General features: G+C 36.7%; 1 protein-coding gene across 15 annotated transcripts in view; it reads right to left on the bottom strand.

Moving 5' to 3' along the window:
* Positions 1 to 12,611: 12,611 nt before the first annotated feature.
* The window catches only part of CPEB3 (cytoplasmic polyadenylation element binding protein 3), a 92,391-nt gene continuing 84,721 nt past the window's right edge, over positions 12,612 to 20,281 (bottom strand). For all 15 annotated transcript variants that reach the window (XM_068688100.1, XM_068688103.1, XM_068688102.1 and 12 more), the window contains one exon: positions 12,612 to 17,566. In XM_068688100.1, coding sequence (XP_068544201.1) covers positions 17,339 to 17,566 — 228 coding nt within the window. In that variant the 3' untranslated portion in view covers positions 12,612 to 17,338. The remainder of the gene's footprint in view (positions 17,567 to 20,281) is intronic.

Below are 20,281 nucleotides of genomic sequence, written 5' to 3'. Positions count from 1 at the left end.
CAGTGGGTCAAAGAAATGATAATGCACTCCTACGGCCACATGGCCTACAGTGAGGAAACTAGCCTTGCTAGCTCTTCTTCTAAGAATAAAACAAATTAAAAAAAAAAAAAAAAAGTTAATGCAGGGGTCAGAGTTGCATTCCTTAGGATGTAATTCATCAACTGCACTACTAAGAAAACTTTGTTATTTCTTAGATAAAATGCTTGGAGTAGAGGAACTTGAAGAATAGAAACAATCCAGCAATGACCTCACCATACTGACCCAGGACTTGGTCAGATAAAGGGAAGCAGAGAGCTACTTGAACTGCATCGCTGGACCCAGACTTGCCCCACTATAAAATCCTGTAAGAGCAGCAAAGTGAAGGTAAAGTCTCATTGTGTGTATCACCAGTAGGGGGGATTGTCTCCTACAGCTCTAGCAGCAGCATGGTGCAAGGAGGCAGACAAAGGGGATACTGTTAGTCATGCTTTATTTGGTACAAACAATGCATTTTAATCTGCCTACCAGAAATCAAGCCAGATTGAGTCATAACTGTTGTGAGCTTGGATGCCTGAATTGTTCCTAATGTCTGAGCTAGCCTTTTCTTCCTGTTTCTGCCGATCTGATTTGCAATCCAAAGGGATTTGTAGTGTTAACATAAGTACATTGAATAGGTTTTGACTAATTCAGTCTCATTTGAAAAGGAGTGTGTACGTAATGGGATATTTCTGAGAAGAAGCCTCTTGTATTGTGCTCTTCTGGGTACAAGGTTTGTTTGAATGCTGCCATAGTTAGTGAACATCATAGCCATGTCTTTGAAGCATTTGAGCATCTAATGCTGAGGATAGGGAACCAGTTAAATGTGAAACAAGCACAACCTCTCTTGCCAACACAGTCCCTCCAAAAAGAGATCAGACTTTCAACCTCAGTTCTTTATACAGTGGGAAAGAACCAGCAATTAAAACTTCTTAAGTCCTTGTAGTTGTCAAGTGTCACAATTAATAGGCACTAATAACTGTTTTCTACAGTGGAGACAGAGGCAGGAACTGACCATCATGCTGAATAGCTTTTTCTTCTGGAAAAAAAAAAAAGGGGGGGGGGGGCTGACTTTATTGGTAATAGTTATACAAATGAGACTAGTGCATTCCTGACAGTGTATGATCTTAGACAAGTCAATTTATTTTCAGCCCTTGCATTCCTCTTATGTGGTTTGTTTGTTTTACCTACTTAGACTGAAAGCACTTCAGGACAGAATCTGTCTCTGAGTTTTATGTAATGCCAGGCCAACCCAGCTCTTCTTTACACTGAGGTCTTCAGACACTGGTGAAATAAATAATTTCAAAGACAATAAGCAACACTAGCTTTGAGTGGGAAGCCAGCCTGGCCTGAGAAGGAGGAATTTTTCCTACTTTTCCCTATCTGCTAATTAATAGCCTCTTGGAAAGGAGGAGACTGGAAAATTTTGCAAACATTATAAATGTTCAAAATATTTGTGCTGTTGTGGCAGACTGAAGCAAGTCGATTGTGAGCAGTTAAGTAGCATCTATCTGAAAATCAAATTATCTTTATATTAATACCTGTATGCCTCAATAGCACCCAAAGCCCTGAAGTGTTTAGTAAAACTTAAAGAACTCCCTACTCTAGGAAGATGCTCGTGACTACTTACAAAATTTATCCGTCAAGCGCTTTGAGGGAGAGGAGCTTGGCTATACAGTAATATTTAGGCTAAAAAAAAATAAAAATCAAAGTAGGCTTTACTTCAAAGAATTATATAAATCTTCCATTCATTCATGTTCTTTTTATTTATTTATATAATTATTTTTGTCACAATAGCACCTGAGAGCCCCAGTCAACATCAGGGGGAAGACAATGTACAAACCCTGCACAAGAAGGCTTTTGTTCACCCAAAGACTAGTTGGTTTCAGGACAAAGTGAGAGGGACAAATCAGTCCTGTAAGAGATACCTGATCTGACTTTGTGTTATAACCTTCTTCTCTTCAAAAGTTCCTGTCATCTCAGTTCTGCTACTTTTTTAATATATACTTATTTTTAACTAGACTTTTCTTATGGAGTCAGACTGCATTCTGTAATAATCATTTGAAGAGCTGAGATGAGTGAAACTCCATCAGAGGAATAGGGTTAAGTATCCAGGGAGTGGAAACCTCTTAACCATGACCAATAGCAGAAGACACGGCAAATGAATATGCACTTGTGTAAGTCAGCCTTGATCTCATGGGACTGAAGGAGAGAAAACAAGTGCAGTCAGAAATTCCTTTTAATGTATTTGGTGCCAAGCTGTGAGGAGGAGCACCTGCAAAGAAAAAAAAAATCCCTGCACTTGAAATTACTTTGGCCTTTATTTTCTCTGTTTTAAAACTAAAGAAAGTCCCACCAAAATAGTTTTAATTATGATAGTGACTGATGTAATCATAGAATGGCACATTTAAATACAGGTAGAGTATATACAGTGTATGTACAGAGTCACCCCACCTCTAGTGTACAATTAGTTTTTAATGTAGGTAGTGTCACCAGTTATTCCACAGATGCAATACTACAGTTGTAGTGCGTGTTTTCACTCAGAAAATATTTATATCATGGAAGTGGTAAAGCTTTAGATAGTATACTGCTATCATCATGGCAGACTATTCTAATTCCCCTTATAGTTCAGGACAGCTAAACACTTTCCTACCTGGCAATGCAACTTAACTAGTACTAGGTAGCAGGCAGTGGTGTAAACAGCACTGCATCTGAGATCTTGCCCTTCATTAGTGTGTGGGAACATCACTTGGAATTTAAACCTGTGTGTTCTTGTAGTCACCTGTTTTTCTTTCTTTCTTTCTTACATGTGTCAATATAACTGAACCTCTTCTGGTAAATTTTGAGGAAAAAGTGGAGGCTGCAGCTTCTGTCTTGGTGATATTGTACTGTATATTGACCTGCTCTGCTGTGCCACGATGGGAAATTTTGGGTATGTGCAGAGATAGTGTTAGGCTCCTGACTAGTTTAGTCAGCCAGAGAGTTCAGACAGCTTCACAGTTAGGCAGCAGCTGAGTAGGAGCTTTCAGAAACAGTTTGGGACTTTTAATTATGCCCTTTTTATTTTTTCAATTTGGCCCTACAGTGAAATACGATTAAGGCAGTCCTAAAGTTGTTCCACACCAACAATTTTGCCTTCAAAGGCTTTTTTAACTGTGACCTTAGAAACTCTGTTTCTTTTATTTCTCATCTATTGACAGAAGGAGGAACTCATGGTCACTGTTCATAAATAGGATCATGCCAGAGAAAATCCTGACTATGTGCAGTCTCTCTGCTCGCAGTCCACATGACTGATCTGTCAGCCCTGAATTTTCACCTACCCACCTGATTTGAAATGGGGCAGATATTAGATTTTTCTTTGTACTAAACATCTGAATCAATGATGCTGTCTTCTAAGGGACACAAATGGAAATGAAGAGCTAATTCCTGTGCCTTAGTGCTCAGCCCCGAGTTATGTGGCAGGCACTCTAAGTGATGCATAAGATATTCTTAGAAACCATTTTGCTGGGGTGTCACTACATCAGCCAGAAGCAAACGCAGATGAAAGGCTCAACAGATAACAAGCCAGAAGAATTCTGTTCAGTCTGAGATTTGTGCCCTCGTTCAGAAATTAGATTTGGAATCTGTTTGTCCCAGGTATTACAAAAGTGTGTTTTGGAAGCATGGACACAGCTGTCCACAAAATTAGGACAGTTCCTTTTTTTCTGCAGGTTACATCTGGCTTTGATGTGCTGCAGATTCACCTGTGTGATGTAGTGTAGTGATTAGCACAAGGTCCTACAAAGCCTTTAAGTCAAGGCTTCAGTTACGTATTAATGGTACAGATCTTTGTACAGGTTCTACAGGTGAAATATTGGTACATACTGGGCTAGGGAATATTTTGGCTTATCTATGTCAGATCTAGCCAGCAGGCCCAGTTTGGCAATGACTTCAGTGCATATATAATTTTAAACACTTAAGCACATAAGTAATTCCAGTCAGGCAGGCTTGTTTTTAAGTACATTGCTGACTTGGGGGATTTCTGGCTCCTATAGCTGTTCAGAGCCTTGGCTCCCAGAAGTCTTCCTCCAAATTTAACAGCATTTCTGCCTTACTCTCTTGTGGTAGAAAGGTGTTAGCCTGCTTTGCTCTGTCAGCACAGGCAGCAAATCTGCTTTAACTACTATCCTGTGAGGATCTTATCACTTATGCATTGCACAGATAATTTGGCGGGGATAAACACCCTAGAGGTACCTTTGAGAGGCTAAGCAATATATGTTGCTAAAACTGAAAAACAGTGCAACCTCACTAATTGGCAAAAAATTTACACAAGCTTTTATAAAATTGGGTGCTTATTCCACAAAGTTCAGAAGTTAACATAGCCTAAATAGGGCAGTACAGAAAAAGAACCAAGAGACATATTAGAAGTTTAAGGGTCCCTTCCAACCCAAACCATTCTATGATTATAAATGGAATAGCTTTTGCACATGGATTGGGAAAGAGATATGTAGTCTCCTGGGAACTAGTAAAGCACATGGAGCTATGCTGGCTTCATTATAAACATGAGATAAATAGTGGTTTAGGCTGCAAAGGAGAAGGTGTAGCAGCTTATCTCTCCAGGGAGATGAAGGACTGTATGGGACATTTGTAGACAGGGGAAATTTATTAAAATTTACATCTTGCTGTTCCTTGTCCTGAATTAAAAAATAATAATAATAAAAGGATTCTTCATTGTACTGCGCACTAACATGGATGATTAAGGGAGTTTCTGCCTTCATCTGGGCAGAGATGCATTGGATGATTTTTTTTACTCACTTGTGCTAGGAAATGTCTACAGACCATCTGCCGTCTTGTCCTTGGTTGATGAAAAATCAACTTATAATAGGGAGAAAGTACTGCATTAGAGTGTGGGCTGTTCCCTTGCATTTAAACCACATCTGTCCTTGAAGAACAGGCTGTCCAGCCTGGCCTAGGTCACAATGGGATAATGGCACAAGTCACAATAAACTTGCTTTTCCTGAGTGGCTGTGCTTTCTGTGTTTGCTAGCCAGGTGTATCAGGTAAACTTAGGTACAATTTCAATAAATATATATTTAACTCTTTCCTGTTTTCAAAACTTGTTTTGTCTATACCATTGAGTTTTGGGGATACAAATCTGCTTTTTACAACTATCTTCTTCAGTGTTGTTTTCCAAGCCATGGACTATATATGCTGCTACTTACACATTTGTAAAGAAATAAATTGCATCAAACCCTTTCTTGTCTCCTGGGACTTCTGATGTATTCCAGCGTAATCCTTCTATGGGGCAAGTTGTTCCACAGTTAACAAAATAAGATTTAATTTGCTTCTGCTTAAGCATTTGAGACTGGCGAATCTCTAAGATGGGACATGGAATTTAAGGGGTCATTTGTTGATCAGTACAGGCAGCTCCTATGTACCTGCAGAACCGCCTGGGCGTTTTAGTTGTCTGTAACTGCAGAAGATGACTTCAGATCAGAGGTGGCCTGGCTAGATATGCACCTCATAGCCTCAGGCACCACCCTGCCTGCTACATCCCAGCCAACTTTGTCATTTTTTCCTAGCTCTAGAACACATTTTCAGACCTTCCTCCAGAAAGTGAGAAAAGCCACACATGGTTGGGCAACACCACAGTTAGTGCCTTCTCTGTCACAAAATCCACAGCTGTTTCCAGGTGCAGCCCAAGTATCTCCAAGCAAAGAAGCAAAGAGAGGAGTGCAGTTTACAGCAGTTTTTTGTTTTTCATTGCTTCTGTAATGAAATGGGAGCATGGCACTCTGTGGGTTGCATTAGGCAGCACAGCCTGATAGTGCCCTCTCCTTTCCTCAGCTGTGCAGTCCTGCAGATAGGCCTTTTGTTCTTGCTTAAGAGTGAGGTTGCTCTGAAGAGAGAGGTGTGAAAGGGTCTAGAGCATGGCTGGGACTGTGCTCATGGGGAGAGGTGGAACTGGCAGGTGATACCAGTCATCTTCTGATGCCTTAGAGAGGGGATAATGTTCTTCAGATGCAAGTAGTGTCTTCACTGATTGCCTTGTCCCATTGCCAGGATGAAGCTATAACAAGTGAATGGCTCAGTAATAGGAGTTGCAGAAGGGCCCCAGGAGTCCAAGCAGGTGGTACAGCTGGTGATGACAGGCTCAGTCTGCAAGAACAGTATGTGTGCTGGAGATAGCCAGGAAGACCTCATTTTAGCAGGAGCTGGGCAGACTCACTGTCACATGGGCCCTGGCTCAGCTGTGCAGCCTGAGCTTTGGAAAGTTGAGGACAAACTTCAGGACATGGAAATCGCGGCTGACTCTTCAGCATACTGACTGCCCTTCCTGGGGCCAACAGGGTGGGTGTTCTTACGGCCTTGTTTCTGCAAGGAGCAACAGAAGGGGGGACAAAACCCTCCAGATTTTCTAATCTGACAGTGCTGTTGGGATTGGCTCAAAAATTGGGCAAAGATTCAGTCTGAGTATTTGATATGTAGTGTTCACTTCTGGCTAATGCTATTTCTGTTACACCCCTCCTTCTGAGCATGATTAAAGAGGACTCTATCACAGAGAGGTACTGCCACTTGCTGACTCTGCATTAGCTTCTGCAGCATTATGAATGCAGCTTAATTCTCCTGTGAAAAGAACTGACGCAAGCAGTCCCCATGAACTCATCACACTTGACAGGAACACGAGTGGAGATGTTGATCCATAACTATTAGGAAATTGGGTTCGAAAGTAGGCAGGCTTACCCTAAACTGTTTTGTTCAGAGACAGTTACTGCAGCTTATAATATACAACGTAATTAGTAGAGAACATGATTCCTGCAAGTGAAAGCAGTTTCCAGAGCAGAAAAGCTGTTATAAATATAGTTCTAAATTCTACTCAAATTAGGTTAGCGGAGCATTGGTTTGAATAGTATTTAAAAGAGCAAAAGGAGAAAGTCAGGTAGCGTTATCCTCTTTTTTCATTGCTCCTCAGTGGTAAGGCCGTTGTCACCACCTGACCTCATGTGTCATCCAGAAACAAGAAATAAAGAACAAGACAGAAATGGTTTTCCTTAAGAAAACAGGAATTGTGTTCTGCTTTAACAGTGGCAGGCATCTTCAGTTGAGGGCTACAGCTGCTGTGTCAAAGGCATATGGAATTGTTTTCTATAAACAGTCCTCTTTTATGTCTTAAATACTGAGCTAACAAAAAGCTAAATGCCAGGGGATTCATCCTCACCTTCCCCACACCCTGCCTCTTTCCTCTTACTCCTAACATCTACTCTTCACTATATATACTCCGTACAGTGGAGCTCAGGCTCATAGGATGGATGTGAATTTTAGATTTTTTTTTTCATGTCTTGTGTGAATAATCTGACAAATGTAGAGATTCCAGATATCTTATTAATTTTCTTTCCCTTTTCTTTGTCTCTTGATACCCAGCTTCACTGAGCATTAGCTATTGACAGCCATTACACAACAGTGATCTAAACACAAAGGGTTACTGCATTATATAATGGTGTAAAGATTTGCAGACTCAGCAAGTCATGTCTACTCACAACTAGGTGGGTTTTTTATTATATTTTGTAATATAGTCTGTATTAAACTTTTTTTCATGGTAGTAATTGAAGTAGCATTACTGATGAAATTTTAGAACTGAATTTTCCTAGTACTATAGAGATCTTTCCAGAACAATACTTTTCTGTCAACACACAATTCCTGTCAGTGTTCAAGAGACTATCAGATAATGCCTTTAATAAAATGCTTTAACTCTTTGTTAGCTCTGAAGTGGTCAGGCAATTGTATTTGATGATGTTTGCAGGCCCCTTCCAAATTAAGTATTCCAATTCAGGTTGCTGGCTGATCATTGGGAAAATGTGTCCCAGAATTGCAACTGTGGACTTTCAATTCATTAGTCAGGGAGAGAGAGAGTGTTAAAGTTTGTTATTTTTATATCCTATGTGCTGTAGGGGTAGCACTTTCATTACATGACCATAAAGTAATGGCAATTCTCTGCTCTCTGAATTCTCTTAACAGAAAAACGTGAGAACATTCTAGCTCTGGATTTGCTTTTTTGACCCTTTTTTGAGGTTGTGTGTGTGGTTTGTATTATCATTTGTTTCATATTTCACCTCATAATATGCAGTTTCTTCAGCACTTTGAGGCCTTATTGTCATTTTCAGCTGTGTGGCAGGTCTTTTTTCAGTGCTTATTGGAGTATCTTATTTCTGCTGTGGTCAAGCATCAGTACTTAGCATCTTTGAATGAAAGAACACAAGCCCATGATACAAAAGGTTCAGCAGATAAGCAAATCTGCTCAGCTGAGACGAGGAAAAAAAGGTGAAGGTCACAAGGCTGAATCTGTGAAGTTGTGTAGATGTGGTGAAGTTGAACATCACTATGTCTAACAGTTTAGTTCATGCTGGCCAGAGCATAATCTGTGTTCCCTGAGATAGGTACCTGTACAGTAAATGTGGTGTAGAGATACTCAAAGTACCTCAAGCAGTAGAAAATTAGGTGCTTTACCACTGGCTAATTTAGTTACTTTTCAGTATAAATTATCACACAGAGTTTTGTGTGCTTGACAGTGGAGTTAGCTCTCGTTACACTGCTTGAGGCTGGAGAAAGGCTCTTGCTTTCTGCTGTTTCACTTTATACAAAACAAATCAAGGCACTGTGGGCAAAGCAGCTGAGAGCACAGGAATGACTAACTAATTGAAAGCTTCAGATGCTCACATGGGAGAGAGGAGCTCTTGCTTCTGGTTTCTGCCTAACATTTTTGAGATATACCGTCTCTGTTGTGTATCAAATACTTTGTTTAAGTATTATATTATTCAGTTATATTTATTATATATTCATTAATTTATTACTTTATTAATTATTCAGTATTATAATCAGATATTTATTTCTGCCAGAGTGACTGATTTTTTTCTAGATAGAAAGTTGATTAAAATGGAGATAAAATTTAACCTTTTCCCATTCCTCCTCAGAGGAATGTGCACTTGCAGGTCATTAGGTGCAGCTGAGTGAGTTCAGCAGTGGGTAGAAGGCAATGGTTTGGGCATTTCCTAAGCTAGAACATGTTTAGATAGCCTGTAACATAAGAAAGTAACCAGAGTAATATTAATGTTTTGTCTAAAGCTGGAGCAGATGAGAAATGGGTGAAAGATGAAACATTTTCTGGTGGTATCCCACAGATGTCTGTAAGACTTTGAATTGGTGGGAAGAGTAGTCTATCCTTTAATTTTACATGTGCATTTGGCCTTTGATGTTGTATAACACTTTGCTTAGCAAGTGTTTTATATTGATGTGATCAGCAGATAAGGAGGTTGTTATATAGGCGTCATGTTGGTTGCATATTGTCTGACAAATTTTATGTTTCGTACCATACACAACAAATTCTGAAGGGGGAAAATGGCTTTGTCTATATCCCTTCATGTTTGATATCTTCCTTTTGTCATTGCAAGCAGCAGCAGAACAAATGCAAATGCACGTGGTCAGTAGTAAAAACTATTCAGTTCTGGGCTGTGTACAATGGGTAGTGACCATGAAAAAAACAAAAACACAAACAAAAATACATGAAAAACCTCAGCCTAGAGTATATGCCACTTTAGTTCTTTTTGGTATGAATTATGTTGCCTTCCACAGTAAGTTGTAACTACACTGAGTTTTCCCCTTGCAAAGGTTTGCTTTAGGTATATTCCTCCACATGGTGCAACATCATTTTACTAGCATCCCAATATTACTGGGGCACTCCGTAGGTTAAACCTTGTTGAAAAGGAGCACAGAAATGTTAACATTGCTTCTCATCTATTCACAAGCCAGGCTTTTATGATATTTCCTTCTCAAATTGCTGTAGGTATGGTTTATCATCCCAAGATAAACTTTGCAAAACCTTGCTTGCCAGTGGGGAGATTAAAAAAAAAAGCCTCAGTGCAAGTTGAGGTAATTCATTTGAACAGGCATAGTTTGCATATGCATCTGGTGCATTCAGGCTTGTCTTGTGCTTGTAATAGAATTGTGTGGTATATGGGTTTTGTGCAGGTAACCAGTAAGACTTTTAAGAACAGGAAGATAAATACAGTCACTTGTTTTAAAATCTATTCTATGGTGATCCCTAGGAGAGACTGCAACAAGTCTGGCTGTGTGCTCATGCAATTTAACTTCTGCATTTAGCTCATGAAGCAAGCAGATTATGGCTTTTAAAAACTAAACTTTACCTTTCTGCAGGTCTGTGTGAGAGGTGACATTGTTTTGGTGCCTCATGAACAAAAAGGTTTTGCTGGTTTGGTTTAGAAGCATAGCTAAAAAGTTTTAATACACAAGATTCAATAGTCACATAGGTAGTTATTTTAATTCAGTTTAAGCCTAGCAAAAACAAAACATACAAACCAGAAGTAGAAAGGGTCATGCAGTCTTTTGTACTTTTAAGTGCCTTGATTTAACTTGATTTAGTGCAACTGTTTTTAATGTCAGCAAAGTCTGTGTCAAATGCTGCTATCAACTGAAGAAGGAGAATTCTATCAGTGCATTACAAGTGGCATGGCTTACTCTATCAGGAATGCAGTAGTGAAGGATTAGGAATGAGTTCCAGAGTGGCTGCTGCACTCCTTTCCACGATTGATTTTGTCCAGTTGGACTTGGAGTGCACAGCTTAAGGAACACTGTTTAGTTACAGGCAACAAGCAGGATAACATGTGTTAACTGAACGGTATTTATAAAAGCTCCTTTCTCAAATTTAACTCTGACCTGACTAGAAGTCTACAAGCTCTCATACGTTTATTTGCAACTAGAATCCCTATTACAGGTAGCTACCTTGTAAAACCACTTCTCCTGGAAGAGCAGTCAGTAGACCATTTTCCTGAGTGTTGCAGTTATTCACTACTGATTTTTGGAATTAGTAGTTAATGCCTAAGCATTCTGTTTGCTTTCTGGCATCCAAGCTTTCTGCTTTCATGTGTATAAGCTATATACATAGTAATGTTAGGATAAAACAGCGTAACACAGAGCCACAAGGCTCTGTGCTGTGAGGGAGTATGCACAATAAGTACCCGGTTGGTGCACAGTCACATCATCTTTTCATAAACTTTCCAAGGGGCATGTAATTTCTGTGCAATCCTGGGAAGTGCTATTTAAGTAGAATGTGTATTGGAGTCAGCCTGTAATTCCTAGTGCTGATAGCTCCAGCAGGGTTGTTGAGCTGCATTTTTGTAGATACACAAGTGGTGACATAGAATTTGCCTAATTTTTATGGTATTCTCTTACCCTGGCATAGAATGCTTCCTTTAAAACTTGTGAATTCTGCTTAGTGTTCCAAATAGCTATATTGCCGAGCTTTAATTGTCTCCTATTCAGAAAATAGAAACCGTTAGAAACTAATGTTGTGGATCTTTTTTTTTTGAACTGATTGGTCTAATGTCTTGCCTGTAGCTGTTGTTAAACTGCCAATTCAAAAGTGCAATATAAGTTAGCTAGCAATTGTTAAGTTCAGAAAAAGCAGTTGAGATGTTCCTTTTTTCAAGGCACCTGATACTGCCTTGGGGGAAAACTACATTCTCAGAAATATTTCTGTAGTATATATTGTTGTATTTACCTTTGACTTAGCATAAATAATTAGCTTAATAAATTATTAAGTGGGACGTCTCCATTTTAGAACAAAAGGTGAGTGGACCTGTGCTTTTAAAATAACTGGAAAAGATAGTTTGCATGCATGTGAGGAAAGTGTGTATTTACTTAGCCTTACCTAGTATAAATAGTTTGCTGATACAAGATTTGTGTTTGTTGTTGTTTCTTTTGTTTTTTAGCTAGTTTACATTCCCATAATGTATAGCCCAAGATTTCCTTAGCATGTGCAAAGGATGACAAGTATCAGTACTTCATACAACTATATTTAATAAGTTATTACAGAAAAAAATAAAGTCCAAACTACAAAGTTTAAGCAGTTGTAAGCAATAGCAGCATTGAGCTCCATGTTTAGTCACAGTACTGCAGTTCCATACAAGCATTAGTCCAAGCCAAAAAGGAAGAAGCCTTGTTAGAATTACTAGCAAAAACAATCTAAGAGAACATGTAATAAAAGATACAGTACATTTAAAATTAGTTGAAAAACAAGTACAGAGATCTTAGCTGTGAATGTGCTAAAAGTTATGTCCATTATTTTGACAGTAAAAGTACAAATAGCTAATACTTTATACCCCAACAGAACTACATCCAGGAAAAAAAAAAAAAAAAAAAAAAAGGAGCCAAAATGACCTCTTATTAGCACCCTGGTTTTCTAGTTACTGCTAAACTTTCTCATTTATATTTGAGTGTACCAAAATTATGTGACCTATGTGACTTCTGACCAGCTACCCATTTGGGGTATAGAGTAGTGTAACTAACATGAATATAAAATACTCTGTGGTATGATAGAACACTATAGCAGCAGAGATTAAGAAGTTTGTCTGTTAAAAAAAAAAAAAAAGGAAAAGGGTTTAGCTGACATCATACAAACTAGCAGAAAAGCAACTACATACAAGCCAGATTAAACAAAAGAGACATTTCTAATTATCTGTGACTAATCTTTCACTCATACCTTGCAAGTAGAGATGTCACAATACTGAAATATTAACATGGGAGCTTTTCCCAGTTAAGCGCCATTTCTTTTTTTTTTTTTTTTAAACTACTCTAACAGTGAAATCAGCAAAGTTATTTGCTAACTGCGTATTTGCAATACAATTTGTTTTAGCCCATGCCTTGCTAGCAGGCTATAAAATACAAGCATGTAGGCAGAAATATAAGCATAAACTTTGTACCACTTAGCAGGAATTATTTATTCCCTCATCATTCCTTAATCTCCTTTGTTTGCAATTTGTGTACATTCCAACCAGTAGTACCTAATTTGAGTCTAAATTTTACTTCACTATTTGATCTAGTCTATACATTACTTACAGAACTGAACACACAGAGGATACACAATAGACCAACTCTGGACACATTCCTTTCCACAAGTTGTGGATGAGCCCCTCTAACACTCTAGTATAAGTTAGTCTAAAAGTTCATCAATAACTTGTTGAAGTAATTGTTTTGTCCAAAGAAAGTCATTGTATGCCCTGTTTACGCAACACCAGTTTTAGTCTGGATTGGTTTTGGTGCCAGAACAGAGAGTCACTGGCTTCAGGAAGGGGTTTCTCCTGGCTGCATAGGAAAACAAATGTGATGTAAATGGAGGTGAAGTGAAAGGTGTTTTGATACTGGCATTTGGTATTGCCAATACAAAAGAATAAAAAAAAAGGACAGAGACACAAGAGAGGCAGAGAAGAACGGAGAAAGACAAAGAAGCTGAACATATGTTCAGACATGGTGGCAATATGGGTTACTGCATTGCTACCAGGAAATGGATGTACATTATTTTGCGTTAACTAGGCAGCTACCAATACTGGTAATGTCATTAGAAAATGATGTGGGTACCTACAGTCTGCTTGATGCTGCCACTGATAAATGTATGCAAGAGGGAAGCTGTGCAGGAAAGGGTCATTTTAATTAAATAAATAAGAGGGTGGCAAAAATACAGTGATAAGTAAATTTTAGGAGGTTCATTCTAAGACTATTGAAAAGAGTTTTAAAAGTTCATGATGAGAAAGTAATGGAGCATTATGCTGAATGGGCGGGGTCAAAAACCCATCGTTTCAATAGGTTTAGTTCATTATAATGGCAATAGTATTTAATCAACACTGGTGGTGTATAAATCTAGACAACGAACTGGTACTGTGACATCCCTATTATCTCCTTAAATCATTTTGATAAAGGAAAAGGCTTTTCAAAATATCACATTTTTTTCTGCTTCATTCTGTCATTTTATTGCCCAATTCTGTTACAATTTTCCAATCACTTTACATAACCAACCATTTTCATCATTGCCACACTATTGTAAACCACATCAGCAAGTTAATACATAAAGCTTTGCATTTCAAAAAACTAGACACTTTAGTAACAATATTACAAAGATTTTAGCTTCAAAAATAACTGAAAATGAAAAAAATAAACTTTTAAAGAATTAGCATCATAAAATTAATTTATTCCAAGTAAAAATACAAAATAATATTAATGACATTGACCAGATATGAAAGTCTCTCCCAGAAACAACTATATTAATGGTTGAGAAAGCACTCCTTAAAGAAAATACGAAATAAAAATGAAAAATATGTAAATATGTTTAATTTTTTTCTTAGCAAAAAATCTTTCTAAAAATAACAATGAAAATTTGTCTCAGTACAAAGGCTACATTACTATTGAAAAAATACCAGCATGAAGAAAAGGTACATATTTGACAGTAGAAAAATGATTTTAGTGAATCACAATGTCTAAAGTCTGCAATGAAAATAAATCTGCAATAAAGATTTATGCCTTTTTTCTTTTCATTTTTCTTTTTTTTTTTTTTTTATACAAACAGTACAAACAGTATTGCACATAACAACAAATAGTCGAGGTTAGGTTAGCCTTCAAAAAAATCGACTAGTTCAAGTCTCACATCAGAAAAGGCCACAATAGGACCTGTTGTACCCAGGGGCTTCTTAGTCAAGTTGCAGTTCAGAACTCCATATTTTAAAAAATAACTTTTTTTTGAAGGACCCTCTTTTAATAATAACATATTAACAACTCAGGGGCACATTCATTTACAAAACAAAAGGGAGCATGTTATAATTTAATAAACTAAAAAAAGTTCTCTTTAAAAAAATACAAACAGAAGAACTCTCACAATTCTGGTCAGTCGTGCATAATCACACTTGATTATAAATATACAAATTAAGGGAAAATACTTTTTCACCTTCTATTCACAACTTTCAGCACCAAATGGAGTTTGTTTACACCTGTTCTTTATGATAATTTTTAGTTTTAATCCAACATTAGGCTATATTGTACATTTTCCAGCTTCTCTTTCTCTCTCTTTCTCTCTCTCTCTCTCTCTCTCTCTCTCTTTCTCTCTCTATCGGGGGTATGTTTCTACATGAAAGAGGGGTATTTCTTCAAAAAGGTTTACTACTTTCACATAATTAGGTAGATTTCTGTAGGTTAGCTATGATCTTTAATATTACAGTTATAAAGCTCTAACTTCTTCATTTTCAAAAAAACTCAAATAAGCATGAAAAAAATAAAGTTACCCATCTGTTAAATCATTTTTCTTGCAGAATTAAATTAATATATATTTTTCTGAATAAACTTACTTAGAAAATATCATTTTCTTTCCTATATTTCAAAATTGAGGTATTGCAAAAGATCATGTCAGTCAGAAAGCATGCCTTTTTCTTTAAAAAAAATCATCAGCCGACTGTTGAAAACTGTCTAGATACAAAAAGTAGTGCATAACAAAATGTCTTGTACAGATGAAAAAAAACAGAAAAGACACCTGGGCTGGGAAAAGCAATATCACAAAAATGCCCAGAAGTAACCTCAAAAGGGATAATTATAATAAGCCTTTTAAACCAGTAAAAAACTATTTTTTCTTCTTTTTTTTTTTTTTTTTCAAAAACAGAAAAGTTCCTTTCAAAGCCAATACTTGCAACTAAACATTGGGAAAAACAGCTTACTAAATTAGACACAAACAAGGACATCACAACAAACAAAACCCAGAACATTTAAATCTACTATGCGGTGTCATATCCAGTCAGATTGTCCCCAGAACTGCAAAAATAAAGGAGGAAAAAGAGAAAATAGTGTACACATTCTCACAATCATTAGTATACGAAGTGTGTTTATATTTAATTGCTATCTGCAGCCCCATAGTTCATGCTAAAAAAATGTCCACTGTGTTAGCAGGTCTTAATTGTATTCAAGCTTCACAGGATACATCCAGGGATTAGAGAGATAACGCCACATCCACAGAGCAGACATCTCATGATACTTTTATATGCAGACATTTCTTTAGCACCGCTTTTTTTTTTTCCCCTAACTTTCTTAAATGTGCCTAGTTTATTAGTTTGACAGACTATCTAATTGGTAGTGTATGTATGCTAGTATGAGCTCTTTGGTTTTCTGGACAAGGTCTGCAACTACGTAAATGATGCAAGCATTAGGAGAGAGATTGTAACTAAGAGCTCATTTCTGTTTATGTACCTGTTATGAACTGTCAAAAGTGTGTTAATGTTGGATACAGAGTTTTTAACAGTTAAGTTTGATCACAGTACTAGACATAATCACTTTACTATATAAAATAAATTGCACGATATATAACAGAGCACCGCAAAGTACTTCATCTACCATCCACAAATTTGTTTTAAGAACATCCTACAGCTAGTTTTTCTATTTGTTGTAATATAGGTCATTCTGTAATGGGCTGATCCTAATTTCAGAAGCATTACATTTACTGAGGCATGCCTTCCTCCAGTCAGTAATCATTTTTGTTTGTTTGTTACTGAATGTTTTGTAGCCTACTTAGATTCTTCATAATTTGTGCATTGTGGGCATGTTTTATATTAGACATATATAAAATTTATTGCATGCAGCAACCTGATTAAGTAAACATGCAGTCAAAAAATATTGACCTTCCTTGGAAGCTTTTCTGTATGCTATACTGATCTCCTTTCAGCAGCCATCACTATTTTAATCACATATTCATTTTTTAATTGATACCCTAGCCTGAATAGAGTATTATGGTATTAGTAATACCATTTTAATAGCAGCAAAAGCTATTGCAGCATACATTTACATAACACTAAAAGACCTAACAAAAAAAAAAAAAAAAAAAAAAAAGAAAAAACCCTCAGCAAAACAAAAGAAAATGTCTGATCCAGCTTATGAGGTATCATCCTTACAAGTCAAAAATGGAGAGCAACTAAAGGCTTATTTTCTTTAAGGGTTATTACTACTCTAAATGACCCAAACTAATGATTGCTGAATATCTGTTTAAGTTTTTGCTACATCTGCCACCTACTTGTGAATATTACCTTTGGTAAGTCATCTGCTAGGGGCAAGTCTAAATTTCTGAAAATAAGTGCATGCTCCAGTTTAAAAATAAAAATAATTATAATTATAATAAAAAAAAAAATCTTCATCACATACACATCAACCAGTGAAGGCTGATGAGAATGGCAGTCTACATAATGTCACTAGTGACAAGTCTTGTGTAGGAAATTAAGGTACCAAGCAGATGTTTGTGTGAATCAAAGTGCAAAATCAGTACAGTTACACTCTGCCGGTCTGTATTATACTGGACACTGAGTTCAGTAATGTGACTGTAAATAATAATAATAGTAATAAAAAGACCCATATCTTCATTAAAGTCGAGGACAAATGCACAGATTTCCAGAACACTAAGCCCTGAGGCAGCGCTCTCTTTTTCCCTCGATTTTATCTACTCCAGTACTTGTTGCTAGGAGAGGCCTGGGGTTCAGCTCCAGCGGAATGGGACGTGGCGGGGCCGGTCACCTCCTTCCTTTACCAGTGGTTTGTGGAACTCTCGCCCAGCACGAGAGTGTATGCTTGCCCAGCAGTATTCACAGTAATACTGCAAACAGGTAACATTGGCACAAAAGAATGGAGCAAATTTTCCACCACAGCGAGTGCCCTGGCATTCATCACACATCTGATCATCCAGCACATATGGCTTCACTTCCACCTGCATTGAAAAGAAGAAATAACTATAAGAAGATTACATAGTTTTGCTAAGTATGAATAGAAAGAACAACATTTTAATTCTTTTGACTCTATTGAAGGTTTTAAACTAATGATGGATTAACCCGAACATCTTGGCACTGTTTTCATACATACCAGCTTACTTGTCAAAAAATCTCAAGGAATTGTGTGCTTTGATAACAATTCAATATATCTTGGAAAAGTTAGGTATGTGAAAGTACAAAAATGGAAGTATGGCAAAAATAGCATCTCCAAGGATTTTGCTGCTAAGAAGTTTCCAGGAATGTGAAATTGGTTGTTATGAAGGCAGGATGAGAGAGAGCAGCATGTTGGAATGAAAGTAGATTGACTTACATAGAACAAACTGGTATTGCTAAACCTGAGAGATCTGAGGAGTTTGAGGTTTATTGTTTGGTTGTTTTTTGTGAAGAGCAAAATGCAGGACTAGCCTAAAAGATGAAGAGATTATTGACATAAAACAAAATTAAATGTGCTTGTATTAAACTTCTATTAAAATCACTGTCTATTTATTTTATTTTTAGCTCTAGAAACGTAGTAAGATTTGTAGTTGTTCCAATTATGGCCTTGCAATCAATTACAAACACACTTGAGAGCCACTGACTTTTGTCCTACTCTCAGTCATAAACATTTTAGGATGGTAATTTTGTTGTTGTTTTTAAAGCACCTGTGCCAAATAGCAGTATTTCAATGCATGAGTAGGCATTCGCAATACTACTACTACAGGAGTTGACAACATACGAATTGTCTCCTGTATGTGATCCTCAGAATCATGCCTACACGTTTAAATTGATGGTTTATTCACTCCGGGGAAGTCAATAGATTAAGTAAATTTCTATGTCTCTGTGCAGCTATTTATACAGTTCATCAAGTTTATACAGTTCAGATAATAACATTAAAAGACAGGAAAAAAATAAATATTCATACTTTGATTATACATTATTTTGCACAAGTGACGCTCTCCTGCTAAATATAGTGCAGAGAAAGCTTGAATCCAGTAAGTATGCTTAAATACATGCAACATTAAAGAAACAGAATGAAGAATTATTAAAGAATACGGAATGAACTATTAAGTTGAAAAAGAAGAATCCTATACAACAAAGCTTTATGGTGAATTTTACTTCAGTTTATCCTGATTACATTTCAATAAATGTTACTTATTTGAAGTAAATCTGGTATAGTGAGTTATATTTCTTGCACATGGATCTTCCAGAACTTTTTTTGTTGTTGTTGTTGTTACACTATACTACTGTTATGACATAGAACCAGTCTGAATAACTGCCATTCTGCATCTATCACTATCTCACATGAATCTGGAAAAAGGCAGGTCCAATGTACATCCCTAAATCTACCCTACTCACATTTTCAAAGCATGAATTGTGAAGGTCTGAAATTGATTCTCTTACTCCTTTTCTTGTTTTCATTGCTAGTGAAATAGTTTTAAGAATGTATACTGTACAATTCAGGGATTTCAATCTATTATATATAAAAATTAACATTTAAGGACAGAATTAAATGAATTCTTATTTCTTCACCGATAAGCTTAATTGTCTTTTATCTGTTTTTAAACTAGGTTTAAATTCTCAATTGGACACCTGGGGTGAGTATTAATTTTTGTAACACCATTTTGTAACACCAGTTAGCATCATTTGTAGTTGTATCTTAAAGCTTAGAAAAAAAAAATCACCCAGTTTTTAAGCATGGGTGATACATAAATCTCAGAGGATTTAACAGTGTGATTAAGTTTCCAAAATTAGTCTTGTTATTGTCTCAGTAGAAATTTTAAGAATTAAATTGACAAAAAAAAACCCAAAAACTTACAAACAGCTTTGTCCTCGTTAAAGTCATAAGGTATAGTAGCATCACAGAAAAATAGTTCAAAGACTAACTCCATGCCCTCATCTAATCTAACAAAAGTTCACTTCAGGCTTTTAAAGAGAAACTAAAATCAGCTTGGACTCTACTTTGCAGCTATGTTACTATGTTAAATATACTGCATGCCATAGACATACTCAATATGTGTCAAGCTGACGCTTTAATAAACATCGTGTATTAGATTAAATAGAAAAAAAGTCATCCCTATTGTTATAATGCATAGCACTGCATCATTTGAAGAATTCTAAATAATAAGTCCTCAAAGACATAGGTGTTATTTGTACACGTAATCAAGATGAGAAGGTAGAAAGTCTAAAGAAATAAAATCTCTTGGAAATTAAGAAATGTTTTCCTTTTAATGTCTTCAACTCAGATTTTAGCAAAGACATAAATTTTGCTCTATACTTGGAATACCCTATAGAATTCAAACTGGAAAAAAAAAAACCAAATACCATTTTTACCCCCTTTTACTCATCTAGAATTTATCGGCATCTATTTTTGGTTAAATAATACTCAAGATCTTGAGGTCAGCATCACCTGTTATACTTATGATAATCCCTGTGTTTTAGGAACCTTAAGGCTAGACATACAATGTAGAAAGAGAAAGTTACCTGGCAGTAGCAGAAATGCCAGAAACTGTATAAGTAGACATTAAATAAAATCTGTTGATGCACAATAAGCTAACACCTAAACAGGAGAAAGGTGGGTAATTCTATGACATCTGACCTTCAGAATTCAAAACAAATAAAACCAAGACTAAACTGAGTATACCACCAGCTATTTTCTGGTTTTAGTGCTTAACAGT

Source organism: Anas acuta, chromosome 7 (genome assembly GCF_963932015.1).
Source record: "Anas acuta chromosome 7, bAnaAcu1.1, whole genome shotgun sequence".
NCBI classification, from domain to species: Eukaryota; Metazoa; Chordata; class Aves; order Anseriformes; family Anatidae; genus Anas; species Anas acuta.
The sequence above is the reverse complement of the archived record's forward strand: the minus strand, read 5'-3'. Positions and strand labels throughout refer to the sequence as shown.